The sequence below is a fragment of the Bemisia tabaci genome, chromosome 1 (assembly GCF_918797505.1).
Source record: "Bemisia tabaci chromosome 1, PGI_BMITA_v3".
NCBI classification, from domain to species: Eukaryota; Metazoa; Arthropoda; class Insecta; order Hemiptera; family Aleyrodidae; genus Bemisia; species Bemisia tabaci.
The window spans coordinates 71,180,695-71,198,496 of record NC_092793.1 but is presented as its reverse complement, the minus strand read 5'-3'; the positions used below and the strand labels follow the sequence as shown (position 1 = coordinate 71,198,496).

The 17,802-nt window shown below is 36.8% G+C and overlaps 1 protein-coding gene across 1 annotated transcript; it reads right to left on the bottom strand.

The window, feature by feature from the left end:
• Nucleotides 1–960: 960 nt before the first annotated feature.
• Spt-I (serine palmitoyltransferase subunit I) lies at nt 961–11,940 on the bottom strand. Its single transcript, XM_019045722.2, has 10 exons — nt 11,661–11,940; nt 10,087–10,188; nt 9,472–9,576; nt 8,498–8,660; nt 7,270–7,402; nt 6,689–6,818; nt 6,210–6,407; nt 5,639–5,750; nt 4,700–4,956; nt 961–2,324 (listed from the first exon to the last, which is right to left on the bottom strand). Exons 1-10 carry the CDS (start codon nt 11,703–11,705, stop codon nt 2,133–2,135), a joined length of 1,437 nt encoding a protein of 478 aa, XP_018901267.1. The 5' UTR covers nt 11,706–11,940; the 3' UTR covers nt 961–2,132.
• Between the last annotated feature and the right edge of the window lie 5,862 nt (nt 11,941–17,802).

The following is a 17,802-nucleotide window of genomic DNA, read 5'->3' as shown; positions in this document are numbered from 1 at the left end:
AATGATTGATATTCTGAAATTTTGAATTTTCTAATTGAATTCTCGGATAGTTGCGGATAGGTTGCGGATTACATACGCAACCAAAATCGCTGAAAAATTTAAATTCATGAAAAATGAAATTTCACATTTCAGCAAAAAAAAACTATATGTTTTCATTTTGCATCGTTTGACAGGGGACGAGTTATTATAGGGAGGGACAGCTGCCCCCTTCCCCGCTTCTAATGATAGTAACTTGTACGAGAGATGTAATTTTGGCAGCTTGTCATCTTTATTTTTGGGGTCGAATCGAATCGAGGGTATCGAATCGGGATATTTAGAGAGCGTTTTTTGAAATTTCGCCCCCCCCCCCCCCCCCCCATCAAACAAATTTTGTCTCCTCCCATCAACTTGACACCTCCCCCTCCCTTAGAATTTGGTGAAATAATGTGTGTCCCTGAGGCCCTGGGCTTGAGATTCTATTTGCTTTTAAAAATAAAAAAAAAGTTTCCTTCTCTCAGACAAATGAATGCGCAAAAATATTCTAATATGAGTACATAGATATTGAAACAAGTTTTGAAAAGGATACTGTCAGTGACAGACCAGGTGATTGAGGAGTCTTGGTAAAATGCAATGAGGTCTTAGGCCAGAGATGCAAAATGAAATATCAACGATTTTTCAAAGGCTGCATTTGCAACCCGAAACTATCATCCAAGAATTCGATAAGAATCTTTGAAAAACTTATATCCCCCCCCCCCCCAATTTCAAAATTGGTATTAAACTGTAACCATGCGTTCCAAGGCATTATTGCGAGTCCATTGCAGAATCTTTAAAAAATTTCATGAAATTTCATTATAAAAATTTTTAAGAAACTTTGCATCTCTGGGCATCCCTCATTGCAATACTTGACCTCGTGACAGCATACTTTTACGAAGTGATCTATTAAATACTTCAAACAAGGTAAAAAAAACATATTGAACTCACTTGAAAATAAATAAAAAAAACCTTTATTAAGGATCGGTAACAAAATAAATGCAATACAAAATACTGAAAATAAAATAAATAAAATAACTTATATGAAAAAAAGAAAAAAATCCAAGGGAAAAATTTGAGTGTTGTTGAAATTCAAATTAGGAAATTCGAAAAAAAGAAGAAACAAAAAGTTTGAAGTAGAATATTTGCTCAAAAATCCCTTAAAAATTTTTTATTGAAAATGATGCAAGTAAAGAAAATTTTCACAAACCAGTATCAACATTTACGGATAAGATTCATCAAATTTAATTTATTGAAAATTAGATGACATCATCTTTTCTTTTCTTCTTCTTTCTTTTTTTCTTCATTTGGAGTGTCTTAATGGCAATCGCTGCTATCCAACTAAGAGCTTAGTTTCTGATCTTTTTGATACAGGAGTCACTTTCTACACAAAACTTTGAATTTAAAGAAGCTTTGAAAAAAAGGTTTTATGGAAACCACAAATACTGCTCATCAAAAATGAAATCGCTTGATTCGTATATCTTGTATTCCAACGCCTTGAGACCATTTTTACTGTGACAGAAGCCAAAGTCCATTACTTGTAATAGAAAAGACGGAGAGAGTTTAAATAAAATAAACTTAGCAGAAAATATTATTATGTATAAAGAATTTTACATGTATAAAGGAAACCTATCTCATCTTTCAAATAAAATTCAGAGTCCGTCAAGAAAGTAAAACTGGTCAAATCATACAGTTTTTAATTCTCTTGTGACAAACTTCTTCTGATAACTGAGCTCAATTATAATGCAAGGATTAAAACAGCTTATAATTGTATACGTTTGAGGAAAAAAAAGGGAGAACAACTTTATGTTTTGAAATCTTATCTAGCTTTTCTCCAAAAAGGGTCTCATTATGAGAGTAAATATTGAGTATCAAAAACAAAAAAGTAGAAAGCACAGTTAATACTCTTCACCCTCTTCAGCTAAACACGATTTTTTTTAAAACTATTGGAGGGATCATTGAGTTCTCTGAAAGTTTACAAAAGTAATTATACTGCAGTTTAAGAGACTGAGTGTATACTGAACTTTGTTTATTTAACAAGGTTGAAAGGAAGCTTTGGACTCTTACAATATAAAAGGAGTGATCTGATGTGAGGTCCATGAGAGATTGGATCGAATCTTGATCTACTGACTGGCAAATACAAGTTTCTGGCGGAAACAAACTTGAGTACATGCATCTTTAAGCACTGAGCACATTTCACTAATTTGAGATGTTGATACAGCAACATTGATTGTTAGTAAGATACTTGGCCTCGGCATGAAAACCTCTTTGTCCAAATAAGTTGGCATTGACAGGATAATGTTTCTCTTGAAACACTGAAAATAAAAAAAGCCATTGTTAAATTAATAAATTTGAAAGTCAAGGTTGAGGACTGTGATAGTAATTAATAAAGGACTTTTTTGGTAAGATGGCAAACCACAAAAATTAATGTTCTGTGGAAAAAATTCATTTCAAAATTAAAAAGAGGGGATTTTAGAAGAATAGAGTCCAACTGCGCCAGCTGTTGGCTATAGCTCATCATGCTTATATTTCAAAGCGAACAGTTGGACTATTACTGAAACGCACAGGGGACAAAATCTAGGATAAGGAAAATTGGATGGGAGCAGAGGACCGCTAATGCTGTTTCCTCCAGCATGAGAGATTCAATAGGGAAAGTTTATCAATCCACATCTGTTGTAAGAAAGTAATAGAAGCTGTGTCGCTTTCAGTGTTAACCATTCCGATGATTTTTTTAAAGAAATAAGAAATTATACACATGTAATTTTAATCTTTTGAGAGTTTGTTAGAGACAAAAACATATGAGGACTTATACAGGGTGTCTCACGAAAAACGAGCCACCTTGAATATCTGCCGAACGCGTCGGAATTTCGAAAAACGGTAAAAGACGTGTTCGCTTATATCGAGGGGGACACCATTTGGCGTATTCGACATTTTCCCAAACCGCGGGAGGGGCGCGGGGCGGGGGGTGCCCCACCCGTAAGTCGAACTTTTCAAATGGCACCATTACTTTTTTATTGCAGAAATAAATTTTGCGCAAAAAAACAAGCCACCCTGTTCAAACCGAATGTAAATCGGACAATTTTTCAGTGATTGAGAGAGTTTGAAACATTTTTTTCATGCTCTTTTCAAAAATTTCCCACGCCCAATGGAATTGCTGTATCAAACCAAACTCTCCGCCAAAAAAATTCTTAAACATTGCACTTTCGATAAAAAAATCAAAAAAATCTGCTGCACCCGAAATCTGGAGCACGCGGAGCCCTTCTTTGCGACATTAAAATTCGTTATACCGAACATTTCCGAGGGGCGCTCGTAGGGAGGGAGTAGTAAGTTCTAGACAAGAATTATTAATCTTTTTTCTGAAGCATAAGAAACCGTGTCCATGAAGAAGCAGTTAAGTAGAAAAACAACGCACCGCGGAAAAATAGCGTCCTCAGAAGTATCAAGGTCCGGCTCAAGTCATTGACCCCCCCCCCCCCCAAAAAAAAAGCTAATCCATTTGTTTTTCTACTTAACTGCTTCTTTATGGACACGGTTTCTTATGCTTCAGAAAAAAGATTAATAATTCTTGTCTAAAACTTACTACTCCCTCCCCATGAGCGCTCCTCGGAAATGTTCCGTATTACGAATTTTAATGTCGCAAAGAAGGGCTCCGCGTGCTCCAGATTTCGGGTGCAGCAGATTTTTTTGATTTTTTTATCGAAAGTGCAATGTTTAAGAATTTTTTTGGCGGAAAGTTTGGTTTGATACAGCGATTCCATTGGGCGTGGGAAATTTTTGAAAAGAGCATGAAAAAAATGTTTCAAACTCTCTCAATCACTGAAAAATTGTCCGATTTACATTCGGTTTGGACAGGGTGGCTTGTTTTTTTGCGCAAAATTTATTTCTGCAATAAAAAAGTAATGGTGCCATTTGAAAAGTTCGACTTGAGGGTGGGGCACCCCCCGCCCCGCGCCCCTCCCGCGGTTTGGGAAAATGTCGAATACGCCAAATGGTGTCCCCCTCGATATAAGCGAACACGTCTTTTACCGTTTTTCGAAATTCCGACGCGTTCGGCAGATATTCAAGGTGGCTCGTTTTTCGTGAGACACCCTGTATGTAACAATGGCGGGTTGTGAAAAATTAACTTTTCGAAACACATTCAAGAAACTGTTTTGGCATCAAGAAAATTTTGAGAAAATACTTGAGATGTGATCTTCGAGATCTGTACATTATGCCAGAGCCAAACATATTAAATTTTTGTGTGAACAAAACAGTTTTTTAAGCGTGTTTCGAAAAGGTAATTTTTCACATCCGCCATTGTTACATATAAGGCCTCATATAAAGACTTGAGCTAAGGAGGAAAAATGTATATTTATATACCATACCAGCCACTGTATAAGTCTATACCACTATATCGTCAACCGCTAGACAGGGTACAAGTTTAAGCATTTTGATGTATGTTTCTGCCTCAGTATTTCAAGTAAAACACGATTTTTGCGATGAAAATTTCCCGACCAGGATATTAAGAAAAACGTTAACATCGTTGTTAGGAGTCAGTAATTTGCGTTGTAAAAATTGTGTTCTATGTGAAATTTTGATGAGATAATGTTTATCACAATACTTCTATACGCACCTTGTTCAATAATTTTTTATACTGAGGGATGCTTAAATGAGGAAAGGAAACAAAAGGGGAAACAAAACTTGAACTTACATATTTAACGATGGATTTTAAAATGGTCTCTTCTTCATCTCTTGGAAGGGACACAACTAAAAATAAATGTTTGATAGGGCTTTCTTCATGTCCACTCACGGAGAAAAAATCGGATAGCAACTTTCTCAACTGCTCATCAATGTATCTACACTTGCTACTTAGTTCATCTTTTAGTTTCGCATCTTGCTCTAGAACTTCAATAGCTGCCATTCCAGCCTCCGTTAATATTGGAGCCAAAGAAGCAGAGAAACAATATCCTGGAAAAAAAGAGGGTCATAATGAGCTAGGTATTGCAATAATTCAAGATGGCAAAGGACAATGAGAGAAAACAACAGTTTACAATTAATGGTCTTCTCAACATTCTGAAACCATAATAAAAAGTCTCACATGCATCACTATGGCTCACCTCATGTCTGCATTGCCCAATGATGGATAACAAAGGACTACAGTCTACTGTGAATATTTGAATCATCAATCTTGAGATTCTGCACTTTCCAAAAGTACAGGAGTATTTGTATTACACATGTAAACTCTTTTACCGAAAGATTCAACATAACATTTCCTTTCAGTTTTGCTCTACTGGAAACAGGCTAATCCCCATAAAACTTAAGATTATTAAGTTGGCTGATATTCAGAGTTGGGCCAGGTATCCTGCAACTATCCGGAATGCCAGATTATCCAGCCGGGTACTGGATATCCAGTTCCGACCGGTTATGATTTTCGCGGGTAACCATTGGCCAAATGTCGCACTATCCTGTATGTCACTCTTGATAATTTTAGAGTGAAAGAGGTATCCGTCTATTCTATGGATCACACTAAATGATCCAAGTAATATCCAAAAAACTTGTTGATAGAATTGTTTGAAAATACCATAGAAAAATCTACTTGATATTGTCTATTAATTGAAAATATTCACTACTCAATGAGGGAATAACACACCTAGGCCAGAGAGACGTTGCTGTTCTACAACATAAGATGTTCCTATGACAAAGCCTCCACCAGAACCGAGAGAAAACTCTAGGCTCCCCATTATAAGATCCACTTCAGTCGTCTAGAAAAAAATTGATTTGCATTAAATTTTGAAAACTAGTAAGAAAAAATGAGGAGGTACTTATAAAAAAAAAGAGTATTGCATATTTGAGCACAAAGCATTAAATAAAGCTGATTTTTAAATTGGTTGGAAGTTAATAGATTTGGTAACAAAATGATTAGGAACATAAACTGCCAAACCAGCAGACTTCTCACAGGGACTTTTTGCAATCCTTGAGTGAGTAGTATCTAAAAATCTACATAATAAATAACGCTACAAAATAAGGTTGAAATGGCTTAAGGTAGCATCTGCAACTGCATCCATGGGCGTCTTATTCGCAAAATTTTAGGGAGGCAACAAAGGGTCTATTGCAAATTTTTGCTGACATGATAAGGAAGAGATGTTTCATGAGGAAAGTGGATGATAAAAGCTGGATGAGTCAATTTTTAATAAGAGAGTATCCTATGCATGTGTACTGACCGGAATGTTGAAATATTCAGTTACACCTCTCCCTGTTTTTCCAATTGTAAACAGAGATATACTTTCATCAACAAATACACGAAGTTTGTACTCTGTGCAAAGAGCGACAATTTCTGGCAGTTTACAAATATTGCCTGTGTTCATATAGATGCCTTCAATGATACAAAATCTCCGAATTTTCTTGGCTTTTGATGGATTCTGGAAAAAAAAACAAAACAGGATTTCGATGTCACAACACGAGAGAAATCAGACAAGAAAAGTTGGAGGGATGAAAAGTAGTATTGATGTGTAAAAAAAAATAAAGAGCTACGATTGAGGGCTTTGAAAGTTGATTGAGGCTTACTGAAATTGTGTAGGGGTACATATGTAAACCAGATTAAAATTTTCCTCTGAAATTACGTGACAAAAATCTGCCCTAGGCATGGATTGATTAGAGAATTGTGGGTTCCTATCATGATGGATAAAGGAAAAATGCTTACTTTTAAGTCCTTTTTTCTTTGCTCTTCAAGCTTTGCTTTTAGATCATCCATATCATTATGTTTGAAAAATACAATTGTGCTGCGGGACGCATCTAGTCCCTTTTGAATTCGGAAATTCACTTTTTCATCCCTGCAAAGAAAAAAAAAAACAAATTGAGCATAAAATCATACATAAATACAGTACATAAGAAACTAAAAAGAGAGGCAATAATGTACCTTGAGGCATAGGATAGTGCATGTTGTAAGTACAGCTATCAACTTGAAAAATATGCATCTTTGTCTTACCATTTTATTATTAATTACTATGAAAATGTTTCTCTAACAAAGGAAAAAATGATCTATTGCCCAGAACAAATTACACTCTCAGTTGAAAAAGGTACTTGTGTCAAACACAAGTGATTACCTTAGAATTAACCTCTGAACTGCCAATCTGATATTTTACGTAGATTCATGATCATTGGAGTGAAGCTTTTAAATCTCCTCACTTTTCAAAAAATTCTAAAAAAATCTTGAAACTGGGAAGGTAAGTAGAGCCCGGCAATTTTTCAGACTTTGTACATAGTGAAAATTTGAAACCTTACGCAAAAATAATATCTGGTTTCTTGGCATATGCAGATATAGCACTTGCCACGGCTGAAAATCCATACGAATACAACGCAGCTTCTTCCATTCCCATGAAATCAGCTAACTTTTGTTCCAGGTTTAAGTGGATATCTATTTAAAAAACAAAAACAAAAATTTCATATTACTTCTAAAAATCAGTTGACAAGTATTACAAAAGACAGTCAATTAATGCTCTCTTCTGGAGGATAATTAATTTAATTTTTAAAATGAAAATGGGGAAAATTTTTCACACCTTGATTGCCTGTTCTATCTTAACACTGCTAACTCTAATATCCAGGTTTTTGTGATCATCTTTTATTTTTCCCCGATGTTCAAAAGTGGCTCATGAAAAGTACAAGCTTTAACATTCTAGATTGTGATTTCAATGGTTTGAGACTCCGAATCTTAAGTCATAGCTACCGTTATTTTTATTTTTTGTGGATCAGAGCTCCATGATATTTAATTATAAATTCTAATTTTATAAGGGTGTCTATTTAACTGTGTCAGTTTGCTACTCATAATTATACATTTTCTTTTTTTTCTTTTTGTTAAAACAAAGTCACTTCTCAAATTTTTGGACTAGAATTCGAGGAAATACAGTGAGAATGAATGATTTTTTTTTTTTGGTTGAGGTTTTTGTTCATTTCAAATGCTTCAGTTCAATAGGATGGATCTCTGCTTTTCCAATTATAGATAATTGAATGAGACTCTTCCTTTCATCCCTTAAGCGCCTTTCGCAATTTATACTAATTTCATCAACTTAATTTTCTTAATTATCTGATGTATATCGTTTTCTTTGATCAGTTGTTGTGGATTTTGCTTCCAAAATGAACACTTTTTTCCAATTCTATTGAGTTCTATTCTTATATTGAGTTAAATTCTTTAATTTCACATCTTTTGTTCTTTGTTGACTACTCTAAATAAGGTTCCAGCAGGGGTAATAAAATTTAAGGGGTGCTGTTTTTCAACTGGTATTGCACGGGTAAGATTAATTTAATAGCATTAACACCATCATGAAAAATTATGCCAAATTAATGTGGTGCTTTAGTTTATATTTTATACCAACACTGATCGATTGGTATATTTTGCATCTCTACTTGAATATAGGAACTCGCACAGCAGAAATGCACTAGTTGTCCTGATTTCATTCCTGAGAGGACAAAGACATTTCAAGATGAAAAGAGAGGAAAGAATACAAAAATATACCTAAGGTTCCATAGAACCCTCGAGGTCCACAGGTTCCTACGCCATATTTGTGGAGACAATCGATGACACGTTTCTCTACTGTAGGATTTGCAGCAAATCCATAATAATTATGACTAGCAAAGTTGAGGAAATTTTTCCCATTGATTTGAGTAATGACATCAACCTACAATCATAAGAATAATCAAATTATTGGGAATTACTTGGTCAAAATTGCAAAAGCTGCGTTGGTCCTGGAAAAAAATCAGTGACATTAATTTAAGAGTATTTCTTAATTTCTCCAGTTGGTGATACTAAAACAAAACTGAAGTTCAGCAGGAGGCAGCTTCGTTAGAACTAAAGCAGTGAAAAAACAATAACTTTACTCGCAAATTTTGTATTAAGTCACAAGTCAAGGTAATTTAATACGCATTCACCATTTTTTTTTTTTTTTTTTTTTTTATTAAGCAGACCTTAATATTTTCTCATTCATCATACTTTCAACTGAGCAGTGTATAATTCTTTAACCAAGCATGATTTTAATATGTTCACTAATAGACGAACAATACTAACATAGACTTTCAATTTCTTCTTGCAATATGAATGATCAATTTTGGAATCCTTTGAGAGTTCTGTAAGTTTTCTGACTATGAGTTCTGATGAAAATGACAACTAACCGACTGTTCAAAATGCATAGCCGCAGAGTCACCTGCAATATTGTCAGACTTCAGAGACTTGTTTTTCTTGGAAGAATACTGCCAAAATTATACTAAGACTTGGGGAGAAAATGAGAGGTTTCTTTTGAGACCACAATGCTATTTAATTTTATACATTTACTATGGAGTATATTTTGGGTGAAGTCTCTGATAATAAAATATTGCAGGAAATTCGACATTGGTGCAGGTGACTATGCAACTTGGTGACTGAAACATCTGTATACATGTCACTTTTATCGGAAAATAGATGAATAAATAAAACGATAATTAATTAAAACTTACTTTACTGGTTACTAATGGGTAATTGGCAGGGTCTCGATCTATAGGAGGCTCGGAACTGGAGACTAAAGGTTCTGGATGCCAATTTCTTATGATTTCTTCCTCTTCCTGAGCGACAAAAAAATAAATTAGGCGACTATTATGGTCAATCTTTTGTTATACAGAGCAAAGAAAAAAACAAAACAGAAAGAGCACCGATTACTTTGAGAGGAAACATATCGGCAATAATGATACATTTTCAGAGGAAGAAACACCTATGTAATCAGTTCCACGATAAGACATTCATTTATCATTTATCTTCAATAAGTCCTAAAATTACGATGGCTGGAAGTCTTCTATGGGTACATCACATTCTTTAAAAGACCACAACACTGTAAAGGGAAATTTGGTGCAATGTTAAAGCTGCAGAACCAGTAGATCTTAAATTGGGGCTGGTAAATTGTTTGGCTAAGCTTGTAGAGTAAAACAAAATATCTGCCAGGTAATTTCTACTTGAAACTAGATGCAAAAATATTAAGAATTGTTAATGTTTAAAATTAAGAAGAGAGTTTGGAATGATTTTTTGGCCTTCATAAGCCTCTTTGCCTGCTTATTTGAAAATGTTAACAATTGACATACCTCCAGTGAAAGAGCTGAATGTTTTTTCTTCCTCCAACTGTACAAACACCACAAGAAAACAACTCCCAATACGCTTTCCAATAAAAAATCTTGCAGAGATGCCTGTGAAAAAAAAGGGAGAAAAAATCAGACTCTTCTGATTGAAAAAGGAAAGGGATTGACAGCAAAAAATCAAACAGAGAAAAAAATTCAAGCACAGAAGGAACAAAAACAGGGGACATGAACATAAGTTTGAGCAGAGAATTTTTTGTGGTGTTCCAAATCAAAAAAATCTGGGGTGTGCTGGAACTCTAGGAACACCACCACCACACCCCCCCCCCCCCCCCTGTCTATCGTTACTGCGGTCCCTGGAAGATCTTCCCAGCAAATTTTGGTCGAAGTTGACTTCTTTTAGACACCAATGGAATATACTTCGGTGGCACAAACTGCATTCAAGGAAATTGCTGCAAATTAAGTAACCTTTTTTTATCATTTTAACAAAAAATTGAAGAAAAAAATGGTTCAAAACGAATACCAAATATTAAAAGATGCATATCTGTACGCTGATTCTGAAGTGGGTACATAAAATATTGGCCATTGGAAAGTTTTGCTAAGAAAAAGGTAATTGAAAATGAAGGAATAATTCTACAGCGAATTTGAATCTATTAATAGACCAGTATAGCATTTAGCGCAAAATTTATGGATGTGCCATGGCAAACTTTGGCACATTCTTACTGCACATGCCGATGGACATGAAATAAGAAACTATCTGGGCGGACATGTTCTTAGTTCAAAATGAATGCATGGCTTGATTGGTGAGGCATTATTTCAATCCGCTTGAAATAATAATCCACCAAAACTATCTTTTCCTACTTAAAAATTTTAATGAGGGCATTTTTGCTGCTTTTTGCCTAAAATTTTAATTTTTCAACTGAGAATCGTCCTAAAAATTTCATTGTTGTTGGTTCAATAATACCTTATGATGTAGGGTGACCCAGTAAAAGGTATAACAGCGACTATCAACTTGGATAAAAATACTATACTAGTATTATTATGATTGCTTTCAGTGCATCATCTAAGATCCAGATAAAAGAAACAAAATAATATTAAAGATGTAGAGTGTGAGTCTATGGCTTGAGTAGTGTGGAGAGGGGGAGGTTGCAACGATATCAGGGCTTTTCTCGTATTTGCAGACCAAAGAGGATTTAGTTAGACGTCAGTAAGATTTGGACCATGCTATATGCCAAGATATAAAACCATTGCATTGCATCATATGCTGCTGCAGCGCAAATAAAAGAAGACCTGGTGTGACTAGCGGGTGAAGGGGGAAGTTTCAAACAATGAGCACTCATAAATTTCAGCGTTCAAAATTACTTTAAAACACATTTCACTTTCCTTTGAAACATCGTTCAGTAGGATGATTTCTCGTACAATTTCCAAGTGATGTACCTACATGGATCAAAATGCAAAAGCTGCGTTAAGCAAATACCCTATAGACTGACTTAGGAAATGATGAGGCACTTGAAAAAACTTCTATACTTAATGATATGAGATGGGGACAGTGAGTAAGAGAAGATAAGTTTGTGCGGGCTTACATTAAGGATGAATTTGTTAACGCTGATAAGAGGTTCGAAAACCATATTTCCAGAAATCCAGGAAAAACTAGGTGGAAAACACTGAAAGCACTACTGCTGGATGATCAGAGATCCTTGAAAAAGTGGGCGATGCCGCTGGATCTGGATGCGGAAATTACAGTCGCAATAAAATGATTTCCTCTCGCGAACCAATTACTCATAATTACATGATTACCGGCAGGATATTTTCTAAAACATGGATAGACGTGAGCTGTAAAACGTAACCTTAACTTTCCTCGTAAATGAAAACAAGAGTCACGTGATGCTCATGTGGTCATGTGATCTCTGATGTGAGAAGCATAAACATTTGCATAGACGAAAAATTGAAGGCGTTTGCAATGCGATTTGTTTTTTCTGAGGTGGGTTTTTTCTTCGACCGCTCCTGACATCGCCGCGCGTCGCTCCGTGTCGCGGCCGGCTACGCTGCCGTGCTTAAGGAACAACGACTTTAGTCTCTTTATTCTATGGAACAACGCTGTAAGTATGAACATTCGACAGTTGCCAAATTTACCTCGATAAAATGTTTATTTTTGAGGTAAGTTGTGAATATTTTTCCTATAAATTTTCAGAATCATTTGGTGACATTGCGAACAAAATTATCTGACAAATTGGGAGGAAAATATCCATAAGTTTACCATAAAATCGTGGCCAGCGCGAACAAGGACAGAAAATAATGATACCATTTCACAGAGACCTATAATCTTGATGTTCGCGAAATTCAAAAATTCCAAAACAAATTTTGAAACATCTAATTGTAAGTATGTGGCTCATTAACCAATTGGGAGCGTATCAGAAGGACCCATGAGGGGAGCTAAGAGGCAGAGGAGGATTTATTAGCACGTAAGTAGTAACTTTCAATTTAGGAGAAAAATACTACTAATACACTTCGATATTCAAAGTACAAAACCACGTATCTCTAATGCAGTGCTCCAAAATGTGTGTTTCTAATTTTTTTTTTTGGAGGGAGCCAACTTTATGGCTTACATTTTATACAGAGTATTCTGCTAACAGGGGAAAAAATCGAGGAAGTTTTCAGATTAAGATTACTGGTTTTCCGAGGAAAAAATAAAATATGACAGGAAGTCTGCAGCATCACAAACGGAGAAACGTGGTTTCGCACTTAGTATAGGCCATATTGATTTATATTATTCTTAAAGTCCATAGAGAGACATTTTTATGGGAAGATTGGGGAAGAGAGAGAGAGAGGGGGGGAGGAAAGAAAGAGAATGCATTAACTTTATCAGATTTAAGTAAGGACCTTATAATAAGAATGGTAAGTACCAGTCATACTTGTTTGACCTCCATTTAAAAGCTTGAACAACGATGAGCTGGTAAGCCGGCCATTGAATCATTTAAATCCAATTCATTCAGTTTCAATTCCTTATCGACTCTGTTTATCGGGGTGTCAGGGTAGCCTGACCCTCGGAGGTTCGCTTGGCCTAGTCCGTTGACAATACACTTAAAGAGGAAAGCACCCCTCGTAAAATTTTTGAAGGGCCTAAAGGAAAAACGAAAGATCGAACTTTATATTCTCTTCAAAAGTGGTACTAAAAAAAAGGGCCGAGCGAACATTTTTAATGGCTTAAAGTTAGATTCGAGTTATCCAGGTAACTAAGGTAACTTCGGGGCAGGACGTAGAGTATCACCCAGCAATGAAGGCTTGTAAAGTCAAAATCTTGTTTATGTGAGGATCTCTTAATGAGTGGAGGCAGTTTCTCAATATCTTTAAAAAATTCCATTGACAAGTTATTATGTTGCATTAATAACATAAATGTGTACAAACAAATGTCCCATGATAATCAACCCAAAATAAAGGATAAATTGGTGGATGACTTTAAATGCACGATGTCGACTTGGCGAACCAGAATACTGCCCTGGTAAGAAAGAGCACAATGCTTCCCGACCAATTCTTTCGGGCTGAGACTGTTTTGAAATAAGTGCATTCGTGCGTGTGACAATCCATTTATCAAATAGATTTACAGGACATCAGTTGACAAAAAACAAAAATGATCAGTAGAAAATTGATCTATTGAAATTTCGAGCCAAATGCAAAAATGAGAAGAGGTTTCTTGTCAGTCTGCCTTCAATTTCTAAGTTAGGCAATACCAGCTCCCACGTGGTCGATTAGTGGCATCCTCCCCTATGGATGGTCGGTCTCTGTCGGCGAATTTCTTGTTGACGCGACAACATAAGAATATGAAAAGAGAAAGGAGAGGAAATCGAAGAAAAGAGAAAAACAGACGAGAAGGGGAAAAGAGAGCGAAAATGAAAAGTCTAAGAAGAAGAAGAAGAAGAAGAAGAAGAAGAATAAGAAGAAGGTAAGAGGGAAAAGTAGATATAAATAGGAAATGAGAAAAAAGAAGTCAGAGAAAGAAAAAGGAGAAAAGAGAGAGGAGAAGAAGAAAAGGGAAGAAATAAGATGGAAATAGAGAAAAAGAAGAGCAGAGAAGGAAGAAGAGGAAGGAGATGAACATAAGAGGACAAAGAACAAGAGGAAGAAGGAGAAATAAGAGGGGGAAAAAGGATAGGAGATGACAAGAGAGAGGAAAAGAAGAGGCAGATGAAGAAGAGAGAAATGGGAGGAAGGAGATAAAGAGGGAAGAGGAGAGAAAGAAGAGGAAGGAAAGAGAAAGAGAGGAAAAATAAGAATATTAAGATGAGGGAAAGTGAAAAAATCGTACTATAATTATTCGATTCACTTCCGAGTATGTAATTATACATTTTCACTGAGAATTTTTTCTCTTTCTGTAAACTAAGTAGGTAGAGAAAAATCAATTTTGAACCGCCCAATCTTGGGTATTCCGATCAATTCAAGGTTGTTAAACGCGAAGAAGCACTGAAATAATCAGTAAATTCCCAAAAATTTAATAACCTTTTCCTTTGACTTCTTGTTGTACTGCCGCGCTGAGGAGAAACGCCATTTGAAACTTCAAGCGTCGCCCAATTTTCTTTGATGAGATACAAATTTATTGGAACGATTGTAAATATTTTTTTTCCAATTTTTCAGGCAATTTTGTGCAAATATCTACAATACTTGAATATTTTAAGGGAAAAATGCACATATTTCTTCCCAAATAAATGTTTCATCGTGGAGAATTCGAATGCTCATTGCTCATACGGCGTTTTTCTAGAAGACGGAACTATAGACGGAGACACAACATCAAATAATGCCGTTCCCTACATTTCCTGGATACAGGATCCAGCTGTCGCATATTATAAACGACTCATAAGACAGAGAAAAAAGTAAGAAAAGAAGGAAACCATTTACAAACATACGCTCGAAGGAATTAAAGCGGAAAATTTGCCATCCATCGTAGGTGCCAAGGATCTATTTCTGCGGAGAGTGCGGGTAACTCCAGGTTCTCACGGGACGAAATCCAGGGGCGTTTTTTTCACAAATCAAGTGATGTCAGTTTTTTCTTGACTCTCAGATGCAAGGGCTAAAGGATTGGCTGAGAGCGAGCGTCGTCGGCGCGGTGCATAATTGCAAGTGGCTGAAACTTACCTGAAACGAATGAAGACAATCAATAAAGGAGAGGCAGAAGCCGAGAGCCCCGGATTCGGTCGCCCCCAGAGAAGGAGATTACCCGCGGGTTCTCATGATTTGGGCGTGTTTATGCTAAAAGGAACTATGAGCATAGGGTTTGCGCGCAGCATAGTTCCTTTCAGCATAAATGCGTCCATTTGACGCGATGCAGTTTCCATACAGGCTCATGCTCGATGCACTCGGATCCTGTTTTGCTCCTTTATTAAGACAGCGCTGGCGGTGCATAAATTTGTTTTGTGGGGTCATCCTCAGTCGGCGTTCGCTGCAGCCACCGTGACCCACCCTATCACCCCCCGTCCCCTCTCCTATTAACCCCGCAATGTCACCAGGCACTGCTGCCGCTCTAAGGAAGAATATGGCACAACGCTTGGCATTCGAATGTCACCACGAGAAAATTCCTATTTATTCTAATTAATGACCAATTTTCGTTGAAAAATTCGTAAGTACACATTTAATTTTACCAGGAGAAAAATTTGTAAGAAATCCATATGAACCACATATCTACGGTGAAAGTACCAAACCACGTATCTCGTTTGCGGTGTTTAAAAATCTACGCTCGCATTTTATTTTTTTGAGGTAGACCAAATCAATATCATTCCTTGAAATTTTCACAGAATTTTCTCCGCACGAAGAGGAAAAATCACAGAAATTTTCAAGACTGGACGTTAAGTAGTTTTTCATTTAAAAAATGAAGTATGACAGGAAGTCTGCGACGTCGCAAACCGAGATACGTGGTTTGGTAGTTTCACCGTCGATATGCGAAACTTTCCAGAAAATTCATGTTCTAATCGAGGAAATTCGGCGACGTTTGAAAGAACTTGCGGTCTTTTTTCTTGGCATGGCAGGATGGGAGACTGTGCGTTCATCCGACCGCTCTGTTCCTTTTTTCTCGCACCTTAAACACAAATAATTGTTGGTTCAGAAGAAAAAAGTACGATGGGTCCAAAAATATAGTCTTCCAAAGGTCTCGGAAATGTTTATTCTCGAAAGAATTCTTGCGACTAATTCTAGGATGAAGATCGTCTCGAGGAAAAATGAGAGAGCAGGCATCGGTGCCCTCTCTCCCGAATGGGCACTGTTTTATGTGTAAAGGGAGCCAGGTGACGTTGAGGACGGATTTGAGCTCGTTCAGGAATCTACTTTCTCCCGTCAAGGATATGTAATTTGCCAAAATTCGATTGGAGGTTTGTTTTTCACATTGAGCCTCCTTTCGGAATGGAACTTCAAATACATTTTTCTCTGCCCCCAGTCCATTTCTCTTACATGATTTACGTCTCATCAGGCCCGCCACATCCCATCTCGGGCCCTGGTACCAGTTTTAAGGTCCGGGCCCCAAGCACGGATGGGGGGGGGGGGCCCGAGGGGCATCCCCCGAGAAATTTTAGAATTTATTACGAATATATTTATATTTATTACGAATAATCGGACGCATTTTCAAGCTTCCATAAAGAATTTTTCCATCAATTTCTGCGGAATAATTATGTTTTTTTTTCTACTTTCAGCACAAAATACTTGCGAATTGTTGCATGGAGTTTGCATGCAATTTAAATGGAGATAGCCTCCATGCACGCTGGGCTTGTCGATTTCCTCTGAAATTTTTGCAGTGGTGAATGCATAGCTGAAGTGTGCTTCAGCTAGAATCGTATTTACAAATGGGTGGTTTTTCTACGAGGATTAAAAATAAACAAGTGGCACGGAATATAACAAAAGAATATGAACTATGCAAAACGATAATCTGGGTATCGGAATTTGGCTGATTTGAAAACGCCTTCAAATGCGGCGTGATACCTCACGCATTCCGGAGAGTTCAAATAGTTGTATCATTGCGCCTCAGAAATGCGACGGAAGATTACAATAGAAATAGCCTCCATGCACGCTGGGCGTGTCGATTTCCTTTGACATTTTTGCAGTGGTGAATGCAGAGCTGAAGTGCGCTCCAGCTAGAATTGTATTTAGCAAATGGGTGGTTTTTCTACGAGGATTAAAAATAAACGAGTGGTGCGGAATACAACAAAAGAATATGAACTATGCAAAACGATTATTCCGATAACGGAACTTGGCTGTTTTGAAAACGCCTTCAAATGCGGCGTGATACCTCACGCATTCCGACGAGTTCAAATAGTTGTATCATTGCGCCTTAGAGATGCGACGGAAAATTACAGTGGAAATAGTCTCCATGCACGCTAGGCGTGTCTTTTTCCTTTGACACTTTTGCAGTGGTGAATGCGCTTAAGTGCGCTCCAGCTAGAATTGTATTTAGCAAATGGGTGGTTTTTCTACGAGGATTAAAAATAAACGAGTGGTGCGGAATATAACAAAAGAATATGAACTATGCAAAACGATAATCCGGGTATCGGAACTTGGCTGTTTTGAAAACGCCTTCAAATGCGGCGTGATACCTCACGCATTCCGGAGAGTTCAAATAGTTGTATCATTGCGCCGTCAGAAATGCGACGGAAGATTTAAATGGAAAAAGCCTTCATGGTCTCATTGTACGTATTCATACTAAACGGAATCAGAGACAGGTAGGAATGAAGGGGTGTGCTCGTTAGTTCT

Excerpts from the sequence above, each read along its gene's own strand:
- Spt-I (XM_019045722.2), bottom strand. The coding sequence starts at position 11,705 with ATGGTTTTCGAACCTCTTATCAGCGTTAACAAATTCATCCTTAAT. Across the intron at positions 8,661-9,471 it reads ACCCATTAGTAACCAGTAAA|GTTGATGTCATTACTCAAAT; the intron begins GTAAGTTTTAAT and ends TTATGATTGTAG. Across the intron at positions 6,819-7,269 it reads AAACCAGATATTATTTTTGC|GGATGAAAAAGTGAATTTCC; the intron begins GTAAGGTTTCAA and ends TTTTCTTTGCAG.